The sequence below is a fragment of the Muscardinus avellanarius genome (assembly GCF_963383645.1).
Source record: "Muscardinus avellanarius genome assembly, chromosome: 4".
In the NCBI taxonomy this organism is placed as follows: Eukaryota; Metazoa; Chordata; class Mammalia; order Rodentia; family Gliridae; genus Muscardinus; species Muscardinus avellanarius.
Window position 1 is genome coordinate 118,452,882 of NC_137789.1, and position 22,413 is coordinate 118,475,294.

At 50.4% G+C, this 22,413-nt stretch overlaps 1 protein-coding gene across 1 annotated transcript in view; it reads left to right on the plus strand.

Annotated features, from left to right (window-relative positions):
* PALD1 (phosphatase domain containing paladin 1) overlaps positions 1 to 22,413 on the plus strand; it is a gene marked incomplete at both ends in the record, with an annotated part of 44,588 nt that overhangs the window by 10,393 nt on the left and 11,782 nt on the right. Inside the window, 10 exons of the mRNA XM_080693993.1 lie at positions 285 to 369; positions 552 to 656; positions 3,710 to 3,805; positions 4,114 to 4,242; positions 4,647 to 4,763; positions 4,843 to 4,998; positions 5,233 to 5,415; positions 8,155 to 8,295; positions 8,422 to 8,493; positions 12,068 to 12,208. Of these exons, the coding sequence (XP_080550119.1) occupies positions 285 to 369; positions 552 to 656; positions 3,710 to 3,805; positions 4,114 to 4,242; positions 4,647 to 4,763; positions 4,843 to 4,998; positions 5,233 to 5,415; positions 8,155 to 8,295; positions 8,422 to 8,493; positions 12,068 to 12,208 (1,225 nt within the window). The remainder of the gene's footprint in view (positions 1 to 284; positions 370 to 551; positions 657 to 3,709; positions 3,806 to 4,113; positions 4,243 to 4,646; positions 4,764 to 4,842; positions 4,999 to 5,232; positions 5,416 to 8,154; positions 8,296 to 8,421; positions 8,494 to 12,067; positions 12,209 to 22,413) is intronic.

The following is a 22,413-nucleotide window of genomic DNA, read 5'->3' on the forward strand; positions in this document are numbered from 1 at the left end:
CCCTAGGGCGTTGGGGGCACATCCAGGAACCCAGAGCTGGAAATTGGGGATCTCATTTCCTGGTTTGCCACAGGTTTGCTGGGTGGCCTGGAGGGAGACACTAGACCTCTCTGGGTTGTTGTGTCCCTAGCAGGGGTAGGACCCTTGCCTCCCGTGGTGGGATTCTGAAGGAGCCTGTGGTCTGCTGCCTCCCAGTGGCCATGTGGAGGGAGGACAGTGGGCAGAGCAGCTGCCCCAGCAGCCTTGGGAGTTCTGAACACACTGCTCACCTCCTGCCTTGTTAGGCCCAAGGCCCTGCCCACGGAGCAGCTGCAGGTGATCCGGAGCTTCCTCTGCGCGGTGCCGCAGGGGAGGAGGATGGTCGAGGAGGTGAGTGGAGGGGACCGGCAGTCCTTTTGGTGGCCAGGGGTTTTCTCCTCCTTGATGCCTGCCTGTCCTCTCTGTCGATGATTCTCTCTCCTTTTCTCTCTTCTCTTCCCCCCACCATCTGTCCTGACACTGCGTTTTCCCTCTCCCATCCCTCTGCTCCCGGCCCTTGTCCACGGCTGCAGGTGGACAGGGCCATCGCCGCCTGTTCAGAGTTGCACGACCTGAAGGAGATAGTCCTGGAGAACCAGAGAAAGCTGGACGGCATCCTGCCGGAGAGCCCTGTGCAGGTGAGGCACAGGGAACAGCCAGGAGCGCCGCCTGCGTGTGCCCTCCTGTGTGGGCCCCACAGTAGCCTGGTTTTGTTAGGGCCATCAATGGCTGCTGCTCCTCCCACAAGAAGAGCAGTTTCCAGAGGAAAGGGAGGTGAGTGTAGGGGGCCTGCAGGGAGGACCAGGAAGAGGGGAAGCTGACTTTCCCTGATCAGGACCCTCAGCTGTGGAATAAACAGGGCAGAGGAAGGGGCTGCTGGGGCTTCTGAATTCAGATCCTTCCCAGATCACCCCTGGCTCCCGTGTTAGTCAGCTTCACATTATTATAACAAGATGCCTGATGGAATCAACTTAAAGACAAGAGGTTGATTTGGGTCATCATTTTGGAGGTTTCAGGCCATGTCAGTTGGCCCTGTTGTTTTGGGGCCTGTGGTGAGAATGCATCTTAGTGGGGGTTTGTGGTGGAGCAGAACGGCTCACATCTTGGCTAGGGAGCAAAGGAGGGAGAGGGACGGGCAGAGGTCACAGTCCCTTCAGGGCCTCACGCCCAGTCACCTAAGACCTCACCCCATCAGTGGGGACTGAACTTAGGGGTGCTTTCCCACTGAGCTATATTCCCAATCATTTTTTAAAATTTATTATTATTATTATTATTATTATTATTATTATTATTATTATTATTAATTTTGGTATGGGATTGAACCCAGGGGTATTCTACCTCTGAGCTATACCCCCAGCACAATTTTTTAAAAAATTATTATTTTGAAGCAGGGGGTCTTGCTAGGTTGATGAGAGTCTCAGTATTTGCTGAGACTGTCCTCGAACCTACGATCTTACTATTTCATCCTCCCAAGTACTGGGATTACAGGTATGTACTACCATGCCCAGCTTTATTACTTTATTTTGAGACAAGGTCTTGCTAAGTTGCTGAGGCTGGCCTTGAACTTGTGATCCTTAGCCTCTTGAGTAGCTGGGATTATAGGCATGTGCCACCATACCTGGCTAGTCCCTACTTTAATTTACTGTATATATATAATATATATAATATATATAATATATAAATATAATTTTATATATAATTTATATATAATATATTTAATATAATATATTATATATTATATATAAATATATTTTTAATATATAATTTTTATATTGTATATATATATAAATATAAATTTTTTTTGCATTACCAGAGATTGAACCCAGGGGCATTCTACCTCCGAGATACACCTCCAGCCCTATTTTATTCTTTATTTTGAAACAGGGTCTCACTAAGTTGTGGAGTGCCTCACAAGTTGCTGAGGCTAGCCTCAAACCATGATCCTTCTGTCTCAACCTCTCAAGTACTGGGATTACAAGTGTGCGCCCCCATGCCCGGGTTAGGCCTTACTTTTCAAATGTTCTGCTGGGCATGGTGTCATATGCCTGTAATCCCAGTACTTGGGAGGCTAAGACAGGAGGATTGTAGGTTCAAGGACAGCCTTAGCAAATAGGAAGACCCTAATTAACCCAGTGAGACCTTTTTTCAAATAAAAATAAGAGCCAGGCACGGTGGCGCACACTTGTAATCTCAGTATTTGGGAGGCTGAGAGAGGAGGGTCGCAGGTTCACAGCCAGCTTCAGCAACTTAATGAGGTTCTCTACAACATAGGGAAACCCTGTTTCCAAATAAAAAATAAATACGGGGGTATAGCCCAGAGGTAGAAGGGCCTTGGGTTCCATCCCGGGTACCACTAAAAATAAAAATAAAAATAATAAAAATAGGGCTGGGGGTGTAACTTAGAGGTAGTATGCCGCAGGTTCAGTCCCCAGTAACACACAGACACACACACACACACACACACACACACACACACACACACACACGTGTTCCATCACCTCCCAGTAGTGTCAATGTGGGGACCAAGCCTTTGGTGGGGCTTTGAAGAACCAAACTATAACAGCTCCCATCACAAATAAAACTCCTGGAATTTCTTTGGGAAGGCCAGGCTTTGGTTTAGCCTGCTGCTATTAGAAGCGTGCTAGGCTCTGACTGAGGAGGTGGGCTTAACGGTGTCTTTATACATGTACATGAAACGCATCAAAGCCTGCAGAGTCTTTTCCTGCTTTGCCACCTACAAACAAAAATAAAAACCTTTTAAAAGCACATCCTATGATAGAAAATTGAGAAATCAGAGAAGAGAGGAAAAGAGATCAACTGTAATCCCAGCACAGCTGTGTGAGCATTTGGGGCCGGCTTCCTCCAGTTTTTATGTGTGTGCCTTTCTTGCATAGGTCGCCCAGCACGCATTTTGTAGCCTGCTTGTTTTTACAGCAGCAGCTGTTCCCATGTGGATGTTCGGTTTTTGTCTTGAGATTTCTCAAGGCCATGTGACTTAGCCAAGCCATGTTTCGGCCAGTATTGGCCTGTGACTGGCTTCTGGATCTTGGCCTTCTCCCTTTCCTTCTCAGGGGTCTAGACTCAGGCAACTGAGTTTGCTGCTCTGTGTTTTGATTTACCCATTTGTGAAGTGGGGCCAGTAATAAAAACTAGGTTATAAGGCTTCTGTGGTGTTGAGATAAGACACATAAAGCTCTTAGAAGAGCCCCTGACACAGTGCAGGGGTCCCCAGTGCGTCACCTGCTGTGAGCTGTCAACCCCCTCTTGTTCCTCATCATCTTGCCTTGAGCAGCTTCAGGAAAACAAGGCTTTTGTGTGTCTGGGATTTTCCTCTCTTAGTCTAGATTAGGGGTCGGCAAAGCCTGACTCTTGGGCCACATCAAGCAGCCACCTGTTTTTGTAAGCAAGTTTTATGGGAACACAGCCCAGATCGGGCTGTGCACCAGAGCTGCGGGGCCTGGAGTGGTCACTAGCCACTCCGGCCCCCCCACAGATCCACTGCAGCAAATGGGATAGAATTAGAATCATGGAGGGGCTTCTAGCCAGACTGATCTGCATCTGGAGCAGGGCAGACTGTCTACTGGGATTTCCCAGGCTTCTCTCTTACCCTTCTGGGCAAGGAGAGGGGGCTGCCTGAGAAGTCCCATCTTTAGTGCCCTGCTCTCCATTCCTGCCCCCCCCTTTTTTTTAGGGAAGTTGCAGCCAGAATGGTGTCCGGCAGAGGGCGCTGAAAAGCCTGGAGCGATATTTCTACCTGATCCTGTTCAACTACTATCTCCACGAGCAGGTGGGGATGGGAGAGGAGCAGACCCAGTCCACTCCTGGGCTCCTCCAGCTTCCCCACCACAGGGTGATTGACGACAGGGACTCCATGTTGCTGGGGAGGAGAAGGGACGTGGGGTGGGTGGGTTAGGACAGGTTCCCCTAGCAGCCTGGTCCTGGGAGCCCATACCCCACCCTCCTGGGAGTGGTTCTTTTCTTCCTTATCCCATGTTCCTGCCCTGTACCCTGCTGACTGTCTCCTGGGGTGGGCAGGGAGAGTGCAGGGTGGCCCCGCACCCCTGAACGCCCGTCTCTCTCTGCCTCGGGCTGCAGTACCCCCTGGCCTTTGCCCTCAGTTTCAGCCGCTGGCTGTGTGCCCACCCTGAGCTATACCGCCTGCCTGTGACGCTGAGCTCAGCGAGGCCCGTGGCCCCCAGGGACCTCATCGTCAAGGGTGCCCTGGTGAGTGTGGTGTGGCTGAGGGTGCAGAGGGCAGGGCTGGGCCCAGGTCCACCAAGTACTGGGCTCTCAGGATGGGTCCTTCTGTGAGCAGTGCATTCTTCTTAGGGCCCCAAGCACGTTTGCAATCTTGGCCTCTGTTCTAGAGCCTTCTCAGCCTCTAACCCGAGAGCTTAGGCTGGAGGCAGGAATGAAATGTCTGCCTTTAGCCTTCGCCCCTGAGCACAGCCTCCCCCTCTGGAGAGGAGGCGCCCTTGCTGCATCCTCACCAGGGTGGGGTTTCATGGGTGTGTAATACTCCGTACACTGTAGCGCTGGCTCCACCCTCTACACCCACCTCAGGCAGGTCTGACCCCTCCTGGCTGCGACTGGACGCTGAGGGTCCCAGACTTGCTGTCTCCCCACAGGAGGCGGACGATCTCGTCTCCCCGGATGCGCTCAGCACCGTCAGAGAGATGGACGTGGCCAACTTCCGGCGTGTGCCCCGCATGCCCATCTATGGCACGGCGCAGCCCAGCGCCAAGGTGATGGCTCCTGGGCTCGGGTGGATGAATGGTGGAGGGGTGAGGACCAGCCTTTTTGCTGACGGCCCCTGTCCCCCAGGCCCTGGGCAGCATCCTGGCCTACCTGACTGATGCCAAGAGGAACCTGCAGCAGGTGGTCTGGATTAACCTGCGGGAGGAGGCTGTGCTGCAGTGTGACGGTCACACCTACAGCCTGCGGTGTCCCGGGCCACCCCGGTCCCCTGAGCAGCTGGAGGTGAGGCTCTGGGCATGACCTGTGAGGGGCTTCTATACACGGGCGGAAACAGGCCTCAACCGGGTGGTCATGCACAGGCGGCGCTGGCTCAGGACTTCTGCTACAGTGCCCGCATTGCCTTCCTGGCGCTGGGGTGGTTGAGCACCCTGAGGCTCAGGAGAGGAAGAATTGGGCCTGGAAGCCAGGACTGGCCACTGCTTCAGTGGCCTCTGCCTCTGCCCCACCTCTGCCCAGGCCCTGGAGACCCAGCTGAAGGCCCACCTGAGCGTGACTCCCGCTGACGCAAAGGCCCCACCGACCCCCAGGTTCCAGAAGTGCCTGACGATGCGGGACGTCTTCAGCCAGCACCACGGGGCCTGCCCCGGCCTCACCTACCACCGCGTCCCCATGCCTGACTTCTGTGCCCCCCGTGAGGAGGTGAGGGCCAGGGGTTCAGGACGCCTCCCTCCACTGGGCTCGGGGAGGGAAAGCCAGTCCCGCTTTGCTGCCGGCCAGGGCGTCCACGAGGTTTTCGGGATTGGCCAGAGGTTTATTCACATTGCTTCCTAGCTTTATTTGTGTGTGTGTGTGTGTGTGTGTGTGTGTGTATGAGTGTACATGCACATATCATGTGTTGCACACATGTGTATTATCAAGGGGCCGTGTGTTGTGTGTATCATGAGGTATAGATGTGTGTTTGAGGAGTGTGAGTATCCTGTTGTGTATCGTGTAGTATGTACAATAGGAGTGTGTATAACATGTGTTGGAGCTATGTGTGCATTGTGTGAGGGGTATGTGTCTGCATGTTTATCATGTTTTGTATATGTATGTATTCTGTGTTGAGGGAGTGGGTATGTGTGCCTTCTGTGTCGCAGGTATGTGTGCTAGTGTTACAGGGTTGTGTGTATTGTGTGTTGTAGACAGGTATGTTGCCGACTAATCTCAGTTGGGTCGTTATTGTCAGCTCCCGGTCAAATCCTCAGAAAGATGGGGCAAAAGGCAGGTGGAGTTCTGCAGAAACTTATCTGCAGCGATTCTTTCCCCTCTATGAATTCCTTAAGTTTTTTAGGTACGACGCTTTGGAAAGAACCTGAGATGGACAAAGGCTTCTTGAGCCAATGACACTTTATTACAAAAACCCCAAGAAATTTATACCCTTCACCAGTAAAGTTAATAATAAGAGAAAAGGGAGGTGGGTGTAATCATTGTGAAATAATAATGAATGACATGTAAATAAAGGTAATAAAACTAGTCCTTCAGCTGGCTGTTTATCTTCGAGAGATTAACTCCCTCCGGATTCTTTCTCAGGTTTTGCAGATAAGCAGTTCCAAACAGGCATGCCCAAGGCTTGGGGGCTTCTCGGGGAATCTTCTTTGACTTTCTTGGAACTTTCCATCTTTTGGGCTCAGTTCATATAGCAAGTGTGGGGAGATGTGGTGATTCAGGTGGATGTGATGGAGTTTCTTCAGGTGTTGGCATCTTATCTCCTAAATCTGAAAGCTTAAGCAAACTCACAACACAGTTTTGCAGACAAAATACCACAAACAACACCACAAAGTTCTTGGTTTTAATTGTCAGATGTATTTCCTTAACTGCTGAACACTCTTCTTTAGACAATAAGCCTATTAAAAGTCTAACCATCTTTAATAATCCATTTCTCTGTCACAAACCCTCTGCAACCTGCTTCTAACTTTCTAATTCCTTTCTTTCCCAGTTGGGACTTTCTTATGATAAGCTCTTCTTCATGCAAAAATGCTTATCTTACTCTTACACGGTATTTCCTTTCCTTCATACATATATATTTAGAACGTCTGTCCTTTATTTTGTCATATTCATTAACCATGCGGTCAGCCTCTCTGTCTTCAGGAATATTTACACTGGGCGTAAAAGTCACCAATCTTTTTCCTTGAGTCTATTGTATTTGGGCAACTAAGTTGTTTATCAACTAAATTGCTTTAAGGTCACACACAAGGTTTTTATCTTCTCTGTCTCTAGGCAGGATCTCAAGGGTAAACAGAGTTACCTTAAACTGAGCTACCTTACCGGAGTTAATAGCTTAACCTAAGTTAGTGATAGTGAGGGTCGGAGACCCTTTGTGATTGCTGCAGCTGGAATGCTTATCACAGCATCTGAATTCTGGCCAGTTTTTATTATTATTGAGCAGAGCCAAGGACGTTTAGGCAAATTATTAGAGAGTTTATTTCCACGGACTCAGTTTCTATTTATAGTCCTAATTTCACATCACTGGAGCAATTCGTGTAGAAAGTTAAAAGGAATAATAGTGAAGGGTATCTAAAAGTGGGGGGTACTTTGGCCAGAGACGACACCTCCTTCTCGGGGCGTTTTTGCCGAATAACTATGTGGAGTGGGGTCTCAACACATAGATGCCGAGGCAGCAGGATGTCTTGGCACAGGTATACTGTGTTGGAGTGTGTGCCGTGTGTTGTAGGTGTGTTTTGGGGTGTGGGTGCCATCGTGGTGTGCATTCGTGTGTGGTGTGAGTTCTGGCCTTGCCTTGGGCTGTGTGTGGGGTGTGGAGGGAGCTGTGCTGTGCGGGGTCCATGCAGGAGGAGCTGTGGAGTGCTGGTGTGGGACTCAGGTGGTTTTTGTGGCATCTGTAGGTTCGCAGTGGTCCGTGTAGTTTGTGTATCGTGGATGCATCTGTGGGTGTGCCTGGTGTGCGTTGTGGGGAGCCCTGTGTTTATGGTGGTCCCTGGGCCAGCGCTCTTCGCTGCCCTCCTGCCTGGCTCTCCCACAAGGGCTCCCTGCCTGGAGTGCGGCCCCCGGCGGCCATGCCCTGCAGTGGGCTTCTGAGCTCAGGAGCCTGCCCATGTGCCACCTGGGCTGGGTCCAGCTCAGGTCAGCAGGGACGCAGCGCAGAGGGCTGCACACGCGTGTGTCCCGCTAGGTGCAGTTCCAGTAGTCTAGCTATGTGTGCTGTGTCTGTGCACATGCCCAGTCCAGGTAACTAGCGTGAGGACACAAGACTGTGCCGAGGTTACAGCTGCTCACACGTGTGGTCTCCTGTGTGCCCCTGTGAGTTGCACGCTTGTGTGCAAGGTTGTGAACCTGCAAGTTCCAGCATGAGTTCAGCTGCTGGGTTGCTATTTGCATGGGGGGCCACACTGGTAGTCTGGGTGGCCAAGGTACCCCAGACTCAGACATGGCCTCCCGCAGGACTTTGACCGGCTGCTGGATGCCCTGCGGGCTGCCCTCGCCAAGGACCCGGGCACTGGCTTCGTGTTCAGCTGTCTCAGCGGCCAGGGCCGGACCACGACTGCGATGGTGGTGGCGGTGCTGGCCTTCTGGCGCATCCGAGTACGTGTGGTCTCTTGTGGGGGGGGCACCTGAGCCCTGGAGACGCTGGCCGTACACCTGCCCCTGGCATGGGGGAGGCGTGGCTAGGGAGGCTCTCCCATCCCAGCAGTGTCCCCCTCCATCCAGGGCTGCCCCGAGGTGACTGAGGAGGAACTTGTGAGCGTACCCGATGCCAAGTTCACCAAGGGAGAGTTTCAGGTGAGCCTGGCTGGTGGGTCCCTGGGCACCTTGGGGACAGGAGCAGGAGGAGTCCTGCTGGGGGGTCGGGGCATCAGAATCTCGCCAACACTGTCGCCTCTCCCACTCTGTCGTATCAGTGCTTCCTGGTTCCCATTTCACAGACCAGCAAACTGAGGCTTGGGGCACGTGGCTCTGGGGCCCTGGTACGCGGCCCCGGGAGAGGAGCGGCTGGAGTGTCCTCCTCGCCTGGCCTGGCTGCTGGGCGCACTGGCAGGTCGCTGGCTTCCCTCTCGTCTGGGTGGTGTGGATGGTCACCTGGGATCCAGCTGTGGGTGGGGTCCTGTGCCGGGAAGGGAGCGGGTGGAGGTTCCTGCTGTCACCTGGCAGTTGATGGGGTACCTAGCAGGTGCTGCAGAAAGCCCTTGCTTAGCGGGGAGCCGATGTGAACGTGAACACGGGGTGATGCTCAGACAGGGCAGCCTGGGATGTTGGGGTGCATTGTGGGAAGGCTTATCAGGGGTGAGTTTGGAGAGGCAGGTGCCCGGGCTGGCCATGTGAGGCTTTTGTGGACCTGGGTAGCATTCACCTTTATACAAGGAGACTGTAGCCCAGCAATTACACACACCTGACTTTTATATATATGAACGTGAGGTTTATGAATCCTCTAAACAGAGGTGACAGCCCCTGCTGGGGCTACTGTAGTGCAGGTAGAGGTGGCAGAAGTCTGGGTTAGGTGCAGGCTTTAGAGGGCCATGGTGTGGATAGATTGGGAGGGGGAAGGGTTGGAAGGGGATGGTGGAGAAGAGCCCTGTCCTATGGAGTGACCTTCACAGGCCTCGGTTTCCCCAGGAGAAAAGGGGTACTTAAGCTGGACCAGGTGATGCATGCTTGTAATCCTAGTACTTGGGAGGCTGAGGCTGAGACAGGAGGATTGCAGGTTCAAGGCCAGCCTCCACAACTTTTTTTTGTTTTTTTGGTGGTACTGGAGATGGAACCCAGGGCATTCTATCTCCAAGCTACACCCTCTGTCCTATTTTTTAGTCTTTTTATTTTCTTTGAGACAGGGTCTCACCGAGTTGCGAAGGGCCTCGCTAAGTAACTGTGGCTGCCCATGAACTGTGATCCTCTGGTCTCTGCCTCCCAAACACTGGGATTACAAGTGTGTGCCACCACATCCGGCTCAGCCTCCACAACTTATTGAGACCCTCAGCAGCTTAATGAGATCTTATTTCAATATAAAAAATAAAAAGGCCTGGAGGTATACCTCAGAGGTAGAATACCTCTGCGTTCAATCCCCAGTACCAAACCCAAACAAACAACAACAACAAAAAAACCCAAAACAAAAAACAAAAACACTTCACAAAAACCAAACCAAACTAAGAAAGTAAGGGGGTACTTATATTAGATAAGCCCATGTTTTGTTCCCCAGTGCTAGGTGTCCCCACAGTGCCTGGGGGCTGCTGTGGGGCAGGAGGAGGACCAGGAGGCCCCGACATGGCTGTATCACCTTGCTCATCAGCCCCAGCATGCAGCAACTATCCTTTTTATACATCAGAGGTCTGGAGGAGATTTCATTTGAAGTCAGATTCCCATGTTTAAAAGTAAGCCCCGTGGGCTGGGCATGGTGGCACATACCTGTAATCCCGGTACTCGGGAGGCTGAGGCAGGAGGGTTGCAGGTTTGAGTTCAGCTTCAGCAAGTTAGCAAAGACCCTGTTTCAAAATAAAAAATATAATAGGGACGGGGGTATTGCTCAGTGGTAGGATTCCTGTGCAGTCAATCCCCAGAAACACACACATGAACGCGTGCACACACACACACACACACACACGCACACACACACACACATAAACACGCACGCATACACACGAACACAAACACACACACACGAACACACACAAACACGCACGCATACACACAAACACACACACACGAACACACACAAACACGCACGCACACACATGAACACACACGCACTCAGGGGTCAGCTTAGCATGGCATAGCATTCCATAAGACAAAGCATGTGAGCTGGAGCCACAGTCGCCCAGCTACCATGTCTTGAGTGTCTTCCATGCTGCTGAATAGAACGGTGTCCACTCCTCGATCCTGGCCCTCCCTGTCAGAGTTGTGGGCTCCTTAACACCTCTGGTCATGGGAGCCCAGGTTTTTGTTGTTGTTGTTGTTGTTGGCTTTGTTCATGTGCTGTGAAAGATCAAACACCTTGCCTATGTAGTGTATGTGATGTTGAATTGTGATTTCTTTTTTCTTTTCTTTTTTCTTTTTTTGGTGGTACTGGAGATGGAACCCAGGGGCTTTCTACCTCCGGGCTATACTCCCAGACCTATTTTATATTTTATTTGGAAACAAGGTCTCACTAAGTTGCTGAGAGCCTCACTAAGTAGCTGAGGCTGGCTTCGAACCTGTGTGATCCTCTTGTCTCAGCCTCCCAAGCGTGGGGATTACAAGTATGTGCTACCACGCCTGGCCGAATTGTGTTTTTATTGGGACTTAGACCATGGTTTATCCACACATGGAAACATTAGTACTTGCTTGCCTCTTGAGGGACATTTGCCTCCCAACTTTAAGCTAGAAAGTTACTGGAACAGCTGCAAAAGAAAAGTCACAAGTCACATAAATGGTTTTAGATTTTTGGTATGTACATTAAGAATTATGCAGCCGGGCGTGGTGGCGCACGCTTGTAATCCCCGCGCTTGGGAGGCGGAGACAGGAGGATCGCGCAGGTTCGAAGCCAGCCGTGCTGGCGTAAGAGACCCTGTTTCAAAAAATATAAAATAGGTCTGGGTGCGTAGCCCAAAGGTAGAAGGGCTTCCAGGAACCCCAGTACCACCAAAAAAAAAAAAAAAAAAGAATTATGCACAAGGCCGGGTGTGGTGGCGCACGCTTGTAATCCCCACGCTTGGGAGGCAGAGACAGGAGGATCGCGCAGGTTCAAAGCTAGCCGCTGGCTTAAGAGATCCTGTTTCCAAATAAAAAAAGTATAAAATGGGTCTGGGAGTGTAGCCTGGAAGTAGAAGGGTTTCCAGGAACCCCAGTACCACCCCCCCCCCAAAAAAAAAGTGCACAAGTTGAAATGCTGTGGGTACCAATCCTCAGCTCAACCAATAAAATTTTAGTTACGACAGAGAACTAAAAAACATGATGGGAGCCGGGTGTGGTGGCACACATTTGTAATCTCAGGACTTGGGAGGCTGAGATGGGGGAGCACATAGGTTCGAAGCCAGCCTCAGCTACTTAGTGAGACCTTGTTCCCAATAAAATATAAAATGAGTCTGGGAGTGTAGCTCAGAAGTAGAAAGCTCCTGGGTTCTATCCCTAGTAACACACACACACACACACACACACACACAGCATGATGGGCATGGGGGTGTAGCTCAGAGGTAGAGCACTTGCCTAGCATGCACAGGTCCACAGCATTGCCTGGCTTGAAATGTCCAGGCCCTCCCCAAGCCCCTTAGAAGGAAGGCTGCAGGGCTCTATGCCTTAGGCCGGGTTGCCCTTCACGCAGGACGAGCCTGGTGCTGGTTCTGCCTCCTGACTGGCTTTCCATCTGCTCTTCCCTCGTCTGCCTCAGGTTGTGCTGAAGGTGGTGCAGCTGCTGCCCGACGGGCACCGCATGAAGAAGGAAGTGGACGCGGCGCTGGACACGGTCAGCGAGACCATGACGCCTATGCACTACCACCTGCGGGAAATCATCATCTGCACCTACCGCCAGGTGAGCCCCACCCCGCCCAGTGCACACAGCCCGGGACCCCGGGGCCCCTCCTCTGCTCCCGGTCACCCTTCCACTTTGCAAAAGTGGAGGTGATCCTTGAGATGGAAACCCCCCAACCCCAAGACACTCCTTCCTGATGAATTTCCCCATGGGATGTGTTCAGTTTGATGTGGCCCTGGGTCCCTTCAGGGACCTGCCAATCAGGATGCACACTGAGAGCCTCCCGTATAACCTGGTGTGCATCACGGGGGTTAGACGGGTGGCTGTATGGCCTTCACAGTCCAGCATTTGACAGCTGATGCTGCCATGCCCCCGGGACCTGGTGCATCTGCACTGCCCTGGGCTTGGTGGGCCCCCATTTGGGCTTTTTTCCTTTTCTGTTCAGTTAAAAATTATTATTATTATTTTTGCAGTACTGGGGATTTTACTTTGGGCTATATCCCCAGCCATATATGTATATATGGATATGGATATGGATATGGATATGGATATGGGTATACGTACTGGGGATGGAGCCCAGGAGCTTTCTACCTCTGGGCTACACTCCCAGACCTATATATATATTTTATTAGAAACAGGGTCTGGGCCGGGCGTGGTGGCGCACGCTTGTAATCCCAGCATTCGGGAGGCTGAGACCTGGAGGATCACGGTTCGCGGACAGCCTCAGCTACTTAGTGAGGCTCTCTGCAACTCAGTGAGACCCGGTTTCAAAATAAAAGAATAAATAATATGGCAGGGGGTGTAGCTCAGAGGTCAAATGCCCCTGGGTTCCATCCCCAGACCCGCCAAAAAAAAAAAAAAAAAAAAAAGAAACAGGGTCTCACTACGTTGCTGAGAGCCTCACTAAGTAGCTGAGGCTGTCTTTGAACCTGTGCGATCCTCCTGTCTCAGCCTCCCAAGCGCGGGGATTACAAGAGTGCGCCACCACGCCCAGCATCCCAGCCCTATTTTTATTCTTTATTTTGAAACAGGGTCTCACTGAGTCGCAAAGGGCCTCACTAAGTAGCCGAGGCTCTCCGTGAACCGCGATTCTCCTGTCTCAGCCTCCCAATGCTGGGATTACACACATGCCCCACTATGCCTAGCTCTAAAAATTTTTATTTATTTATTTATTTATTTATTTTTGTGGTACTGGGGTTCCTGGAAGCCCTTCTACCTCCGGGCTACACTCCCAGACCTATTTTTTATATTTTTATTTGGAAATAGGGTCTCTTAAGCCAGCACGGCTGGCTTTGAACCTGCGCGATCCTCCTGTCTCTGCCTCCCAAGTGCAGGGATTAAAGCGTGCGCTACTATGCCCAGCTTAATTTAATGTTTTTAAAAAAATAATTTTTAGCTGGGCATGATGGTGTACGTTTGTAATCCCTGTGCTTGGGAGGCGGAGACAGAAGGATAACACAGGTTCAAAGCCAGCCCCGCTGGCTTAAGAGACCCTGTTTCCAAATAAAAATATAAAATAGGTCTGGGAGTATAGCCTGGAGGTAGAAAGGTTTCCAGGAACCCCAGTACCACCAAAAACAAAAACAAAAACAAAAACCATTAAGTTATAACAAAGTTTCCATTACAGTTCATACTTCATGTAAAAGTCTGAGCTTTCATCCATCTAAAGAGAGCATGCCCTTGAATCTGCCCTGTCCCTGTACTCTGGTGCTGCCATGCCTGGCTGTCCTACCTGGCCGGCACAGGACCGGGGCTGTGGGCGCTGGAGCTTGCTGGCCTCTGCGTGGGACATGCCGACCTGCCCACATCTGTGCTTCTCTGGCCCTGGGGACTCAGTTGGTTGCTAGGACGCAGTAAGGTGGTGGGTGGGGACAGCTTTGAAAGGAGGCAGGGGTGAGCGTCCCTAGGGTGCCCAGAGGGGGCAGTGCGTGCTTTCCTCATGTTCTCTACTGCTGGTTGGAGATAGCCTCCACCATGGCCATGCAGGGAGGACCCCTACCCAAGCCCACCCTGTGCCTCTGCCCACAGGTGGGCACACCTGGGCAGAAAGGCTGATCCAGATGGCCTGTGCTCAGGGTCCTGGGTCAGACTCTGGGGGCAGAGGCAGTCAGGTCTCTAGGATCAGCAGGGGGAGGGAGGTTGCAGACTCAGAGTCTACCAGTGTGGGGAGGGGGAAAGGTGCATTGGGGGAGTTGAAGATGGACTGGGTGCATTTCTGGAAGATAGATTTGTTTTCTCCAGAACCTGTAGTTAAATTGTATCCTGCCTAGGGCTCCTTTAGTTACTTTTGGGTCCCACTCCAGTAGTCTTGCATGCTGCCACCAGGTGGCGGCACTGAGCCAGGAGGCTGAGCTGCTTCACTGAGAAATCGCTGGCAGAGGGTAGAGAATTGAGGCAGCTGGAGACCCAAGTAGCTCAAATGGGAAGCCTAGCGTTGGGTGTAATGGCCTACGCCTGCAATCCCAGCCTCTTGGGAGGCTGAGGCAGAAGGATTGCAAGTTTCAGGCCAGCCTGAGCAACTAAGTGGGACCCCGTCTCAGAATAAAATACAAAAGCCGAGCCCATGTGGTGGTGCGTGCCTGCAATCCCAGTACTTGAGAGGCCGAGACAGGAGAATTGCAGGTTTGAGGCTAGCCTCAGCAAGTAGTAAGGCTCTCATCAACCTAGCAAGACTCTACTTGAAAATAAAAACAAAATAGGTCTGGGGGTGTAGTTCAGAGGTAGAATGCCCGTGGGTTTAATTTATAGCACTGCCCAAACCCAACAAAACGACAAACAAAACCCTCCTCAAAACAAAAAGTTGCCTAGTCCTGCTTTAAAGCCCCACAGAGCCCACCCCACACTGGCTGAGTTTTACCAGCGTCTCCTCTTCCCCGACTCCACAGCTGTAGGCCCTCCCCCCTTCTCTGAGCTCTGCAGCCCTGGACGTCCATCTCAGGCACACAGAGGGCAGAGTGGGGAGTGTTGTAGGGTGTGAGCCCTGGAGGCAGAAGGCGGCCGCAGAGCTGGCCTCGGTCCTGATGGTCAGTGGGAGGTGCTGCCCGCAGAGGCAGGAGGCCGAGAGGTGCAGGGGCTCAGAGGCAGAGAAGGTGGTTTGGTGCCGTTTCCTCAGCGGTCCTCAGGGATGAGGTTGGATGGGTGAGTCGTCCCCACGGGGTGCTGTGGTCGTGCTGTATTGAGAGGTGGTTGTCTATCCTGGTATGGAGTATTTTAATAAGGAGAAAGGAAACAGAGCCAGTTGAAGACTCTCACGCCTTCCCCACTGGAACACCCACCTGATTCCCAAGGCCAAGATGGTGGTGACCTCTTCATTGGAAGGCTGGGAGGTCCCTGAACCCCTTCGCAGGGCCCTTGGTGTGAGTGTACCAAATGGGGCAGACCAGATGTGCAGTCGTTCCCCATTTTGGTCACCAGGTGGCACCCGTGAGCTCAGTGTTGGTCAAAGGTGCTGAAGAGCAGAGGGGCCTGGGATACCCTCTAAGGCAGGGCTTCTACCCTCCTGCACAAAAGGTTAGCCTGGGAACTAAAACACACCCTGCCTGAGTTTCATCCTCAGAGAGTACAGTTTGGTTGGCATGGGTCTTGCTTTTCAAGGTCCCCAGGTGACACTTGGATGCAGCCAAGGTTAAGATCCACGCACTGCACACAGTGGTCCCTCCTCTAGCCGGCTTCAGATGCCTGGCAGACTAGCTGAAATGTGATGGTGATGGTGATGGTTGGGCCTCAGTTCCTGACTCCAGGTCAGGGCATCTGACAGCTCCCAGATGCTGGGTCCACACTGAGGACCCGCTGCCCTAGAGACTCCCCCCCTTTGTTTATTATAAGAGCTTATTGAGCCAGGTGTGACGGCGCACACTTGTAATCCGAGCATTTGGGAAGCTGGGACTGGAGCATCAGGGTTCGCGGACAGCCTCAGCTCCTGCTCAGGTCTTTTGCAACTCAGTGAGACCCTGTTTCAAAATAAAGGATAAAAAAATAGGGCTGGGGGCGTAGCTTGGAGGTAGACTGCCCCTGGGTTACATCCCCAGTATTGCAAAAAAAAAAAAAAGGCTTATTTATTGAGATGCAGCTCACTGACGACGTAGTGCCCTAATTTAAGGCCCAGAACTCCATGGTTTTAGTGCATTCGCAGAGTTGTGCAGACATTACAACATCAGGTTTAGAACACTGTCATCACCCCAAAGAGAAATCTCGCTTCCCATTGGCAGCCCCCTCCTCCCCAGCCCCGGCAGCCATGGAGCTGCTTGCAGTCTCTGTGTATTTGCCTGTTCTTTCGGGGGTTTTCTGGAAACGTCAGGGCATACCTGATGCTTTGCATATGAGTAGAATCATACCCTTTGTGGTCCTTTGTGACTGGCTTTGCTCACTTAGCATCAATTTTCAAGACTCATCACGGTCATAGCGTCCATCGCTCACTCCTTTTTCTTTCTTTCTTGTTTTCTGTACTGAACCCGGGGCCTAACACACGCCTCAAGCCTGCTAGGCATTCTAGGCACGCGGCCACTCAGCTACCTCCCATCCCTTTGTGTTTTATTTATTTACTTACTTATTTACTTACTTGATACTGGAGATTGAACCCAGGGGCATTCTACCTGTTTTATTTTTCGATTTTGAAAAACGGTCTTACTAAGTTGCTAAAGGTCCCACTGAGTTACTGAGGCTGGCCTCGAACCTGTGATCATCCTGTCCTGGTCTCCCAAGTACTAGGATTACAAGCATTACCATTGCTCCTGACCTGTATTAATTTTGAGATAGGGTCTTTCTAAGTTGTCCAGGCTGACCTAGAACTTGCTATCTTCCTGTTTCAGATTTCCAAATAGCAGGGATTATATATACCACTATACCCAGCTACTTCATTCTTTTGTAGCGCTAAATATTATTCCATTGTATGGACATATCGCATTATGTTTATCCACTCGTTAGTTGAGGGACATTGGTTGTTTCTACTTTTTTTTATTTTTTTGCGGGTCTGGGGTTGGAACCCAGGGCTTGGCTGTTTCTACCTTTTGGCTGTTATGAGTCAGGCTGCTATGAATATCTGTGTACAAGTCTTGTGTGGGCCCATGTTTTCAGTCATCTTCGAGAGATGCCTAGGTGTAAAAAAAAAAATCATGTTTATTTTCCTGTGTTCTTACACCACAACAATCAACACAGAAGGTGTTGTAGGTGTGGAAGGTGTAGGTTTCTCCCCACCTGCAAGAAAGTGCTGCAGCAGCATTGATGCCAGCTCCCTGCAGCTCTGACACCGGCTACCTGGAGATACGCAGTTCCCACAGTGGAAGGCTCGGCCCAGGACTGTCCCCTCCCCGTCTGTGCCAGTCACCAGCCCCAGGCGGTCCTCCTTGTGCCTGTGACCAACTGGTGACCAATGCGTTCTAGGTTGGTGTCTCTACAACCCTCTCTTGGGATTGATTAATTTGCCTGAACAGCTCATAGAACTCAAGGAAACACATTGACCAGTTAATCATAATAAAGGATATCTCAAAGAAGATAGAAGAGATGTATAGAGCCAGGTTTGGGGGAAGAGGCACGGACCTTCCTGGCTTTCTCTGCGCATACGGCCTCCAGGTTCTCTGCACCCGTCTTTTTGGGTTATTTGGAGACTTCCTGGTGCATGGAAGGTTGTTAATGCCCCAGCTGGGGACTCAGCAAGACTGTCTGTCTAGCATGTGGTGTGGCCTCCCTGTGCAGCTCTGTTTCAGGGTGCGGGGCAGGAGGCCTCTGGAGTGGGGAGGGGCTTACGACCCTCCAGAGGGAGATTAGAGAATTTATTTTCTTTTTTTGTGGTACTGGGGATGGAACCCAGGGGCATTCTACCTCTGATCTATACCCCCGGTCCTATTTTATTTTTATTTTGAAACAAGGTCTTGCCAGGTTAGTGAGAGTCCCACTCTTTGCTGAGGCTGTTTTGCTGAGGCTGTCTTGGAATCTGCAATCCTCCTGCCTCAGCCTCCCATATACTGGGATGGCAAGCATGTGCCACCACACCTGGCTTAGAGGGAATGTCTTTATAGGAAGACTGTAGGTTTTCTGTGACCTGCCTGGGGGAAGAAATCATGATTGCTATGGCCTGCCTCGGGGGAGGAGTTATAAGCTAGGAACTGTGTATGAAAACCCAAAGTATATAACATAGTTTTCCAGCCTAGAAGTAGAATTGCAGGACCTTACGGTAATCACCTCCTGAGGAATGGCCAGTCTGCTTCCCAAAGCGGCTGCTCCATTGCACACTCCCGCCAGCTCTGTATGAGGGTTCTCATTTGTCTGCGTCCTTGTTAACACTTGTCATTTACATTTGGTGCATGTCTGTGGTGCCGGGCATCAAACCCAGGGCCTCGTGCACGCAAGGCAAGCGCTCTGCCTCGTAGTCGCACCCAGCTCCTCGTCTTTCTTTTTGGTCCTTGCCACACTCTTCAGCATGAAGTGATAACTCATCATGGTTTCGATTTGCATTTCCCTCATGACTGATCATGAGCTCGTTGGTCATTCATGTATCTTCCTTGGAGAATTGTTTATTCAAATCCCTTGAACATTTAAAACATTTTTCATTATTATTATTATTGTTGTTGTTACTACTTTTATTATTATAATTTTGTGTGTAGTACTGGGGATTGAACCCATTTTGTGTATGTGTGTGGTACTGGGGATGGAACCCAGGAACTTTCTACCTCCAGGCTACAACTCCAGACCTATTTTCTATTTTATTTGGAAACAGGATCTTGATAAGTTGCTCAGAGCCTCATGAAGTAGCTGAGGCTGGCTTTGAACCTGTGCGATCCTCCTGTCTCATCCTCCCAAGCACTGGGATTACAAGTGTGCACCACCACGCCTGGCTTGAACCCATTTTAAGATTTTTGTTGTTGTTGTTATTATTATAACTTTGTGTGTGGTACTAGAGATTGAGCCTGCTCTCGCTCTCTGAGCTACAACCCCAGCTCTATTTTAACTTTTATTTTGAAACAGGGTCTCACTGAGTTTCTGAGGGACTCACTAAATTGCTGAGGCTGTTTTTGAACCTGCCATCCTCCTGACTTAGCCTCCCAAGTACTGGGATTATAGGCATGCACCACCGTACCTGGCTTCAATTATTGACTTATAGGCATCGTTTATATAGATAGTCTTATATATTCTAGATATATCTGTTATAAGATATATCTTTGTAAAATTTCCCCTCTGTTGTGAGTTGTGTTGACTTGCTTGATATTATCCCATAGTGCATAGCAGATTCTGATTTTTGGCAGAGTCGAACATTTATTTTTTCTTTTGTTATACATGTGTCTGGCACCGAACCTAATCTAAGATTATAAAGATTTAGGCTTGTATTTTTATGATAATCAATCTTATGTATCAGTAGTATCAATTTTATATATGCCATGGTATCCAGATCCTCAGTTAAATATTTTTCTAGATATTTCTGTAAAAGTCTTTATTAGATGGGATTAACGCTAGAATGAGCAGACTTAGAGTAAAGCAGCTACCTTCCACGATGTGGATGAGCCTCATCCACTTAGGATTTTTGTCATTTATTCTATGGACGCACAATATATTACATCAGTTGATTTCCACCTGTTAAACCAACCCTGTATTTCTGGGATAAATGCTACTAGTCATGGTGTCAGTTCTTTTTACATATTGCTGAATTGTGTTTGCTAGTATTTTGTTGAGAATTTTGCATCTCCAGTTGTAAGAGATATCGTCTATATTTTTCTTTGCTGTGTTGCCTTTAATTTTGGTATCAGGGCAACACAGCTTCCTTTCTGGCATCTTCTCTTTACGTCTCCAAAAGATTTTGTTTCTGGATATTCCCTAACCTTCTCAGGGACTGCGTGGAGATGTGAGAGAAGGCTTGGTAATCCGAGCGCCTGGGTCTGAGTCTCTTCTGAGCACATCAGCAATCCAGGTTCTTTGGCTGTAAAATGCGATAACACAGGGCTGGGGCATAGCTCAGTGGTAGAGGGCTTGCCTAACATGCATGAGGGTCTGGGTTCCACCCTCAGCACCTAAAAAAAAAAAAAAAAAAAAAAAGTAAACTGTGATGCTATGGCAGCTCCATAGTATAGCAGGGACTGTGCAGGCCTCACACGGGGTGGGAGCCATTCCCTTTGCTGCCGTGGTCACCGTTCTGGCGGAGCTGGAGTGCTGGTGAGCTGAGCCCACTGTGCCGGATCCCTGTCCTTCCCAGGCACTGTCCTGTGTGTGGGAACACGGCCTCACATCCTCAGCCCTTCCTGGATGCTGGCAGCTGGCGTCAGCAAGCAGGACATGACTCACTTTCCTGCCAAGCTAGGGGCTCACGGTTCCAATTGTTACAGCTTGTTTCTGCCTCAGGCCCCAGTGCAGAGCGTCCCTGGAAAGAGCTATGAGTCCTTGGAAAGGCTGCAGTGGGCCACAGGCCCTCAGGTGAAGCCAGGGTTTTGTTCCTGTGCCCCCCACACTCAGGTTTCAGCCAAGGCACTTTTTTTTTTTTTTTTTTTTTTTGCAGTACTGGGGATGGAACCCAGGGCATTCTACCTTGGAGCTACACTCCCAGCCCTATTTTGTATTCTTTATTTTATTTTATTATTATTATTATTTTTTTTGGTGGTACTGGGGTTCCTGGAAACCCTTCTACCTCCGGGCTACACTCCCAGACCTATTTTATACTTTTTTATTTGGAAACAGGGTCTCTTAAGCCAGCGCAGCTGGCTTCAAACCTGCACGATCCTCCTGTCTCTGCCTCCCAAGCGCGGGGATTATAAGCGTGCACCACGCCCGACCGTATTCTTTATTTGAAACAGGGTCTCACTGAGTTGCAAAGGACCTCACTAAGTAGCTGAGGCTGTCTGCGAACTGTGATCCTCCTGTCTTAGCCTCCCAAATGCTGGGATTACAAGCATGTGCCACCATGCCTGGCTCTAGGGCACTTTGTTGAGGCTCATGTTCCCCTTGGGGGAGTCAGGGAGGGCCTGCTGGGGTGGAGCCTTGGTCTCCTCTCTGGCCAGGCCCATGGACGCCTGCTCAGCTCTACAGGGCCCCTGCCCCCCTTTCCCTCACAACACTTTGTTCTCCTCCATCCAGGGCCGTGCCTGGGGAGGGTAGGACCTGGGCCTGGGGTGGGGCCTTTGTAAGCTGTTCTCTATCTCATGCATGTGCCAACACTGGAAAGGAGCAACAGGAATTCTATTTCATAGGTCTGGTCACATAAATTTTAACAGTATGGGTCCTAGAGGTCATCTGGTCCTAGACCTCTGGAAGTGCTGCCGGAGCACGAGGCAGAACCTGAAAGGGACCTTAGCCCAGTGGCCAGGATTCCAAAGAACAGTTTACATCATCATCATCATCAACAATAACATCATTTTTAACATTATTATTATTTATTATTATTATTATAAAATAATATTATTGTAGTACTGGCATCAAACACAGGCCTTGCACATGCTGGGCAAGTGCTATATCACCGAGCTATACCCTAGCCCTTCACATGCCAATTTAAATAAGGGACCTCTTTAAGGTTGCCAATGTATAATTTGCTCAGTGTGCCCATTTTTTTTTTTTTTTTTTTTTTGGTGGTGGTACTGGGGTTCCTGGAAGCCCTTCTACTTCTGGGCTACACTCCCAGACCTATTTTTTACATTTTTATTTGGAAACAGGGTCTCCTAAGCCAGCGCGCGCGGCTGGCTTCGAACCTGCGCGATCCTCCTGTCTCAGCCTCCCAAGCGCGGGGATTACAAGAGTGCGCCACCACGCCCGTCTTCAGTGTGCCCATTTTAAAAGAAGAGCCAGGCACAGTGGCACACATCTATAATCTCAGTACTTGGTAGGCTGAGATAGGAGATTCACAGGTTTGAGACCAACCTCATTAAAAACAAAACAAAAACCCCAAAACCAAGGACACAAACATTTAAAATGCCAGCTATCATCTCACATGGTTGGCATTTCATAAAAGAAAAGATATTGTAGTTCCAGGAAAGTTAAAAGAGATGTCGTGTCAGAATAGATGACAGCTTTGGAAAGATTTATATTCCTAATTTCTGTGGCTCCGGGAAACTGGTCCAGGGCTCCAGTTTAGGGATTATAGCTTTTGGCCACCAGCCGCCATCTCTGTTGGCCAGAAAGACAGAATGCCTCCTTCATACTCCTCACCCATGTGTCCCAGCCTGACCTGGACCCATGTCCTGCCTGAGGTCGGGTGACCTACGCTGTCTCAGCTGCTGCCAAGTTAGCAGGGGCCTCAGGCCAGCTGTGCGTGTGCATGTCTGCAGGGATGGGGAGGCTTTCTGTTTAACATC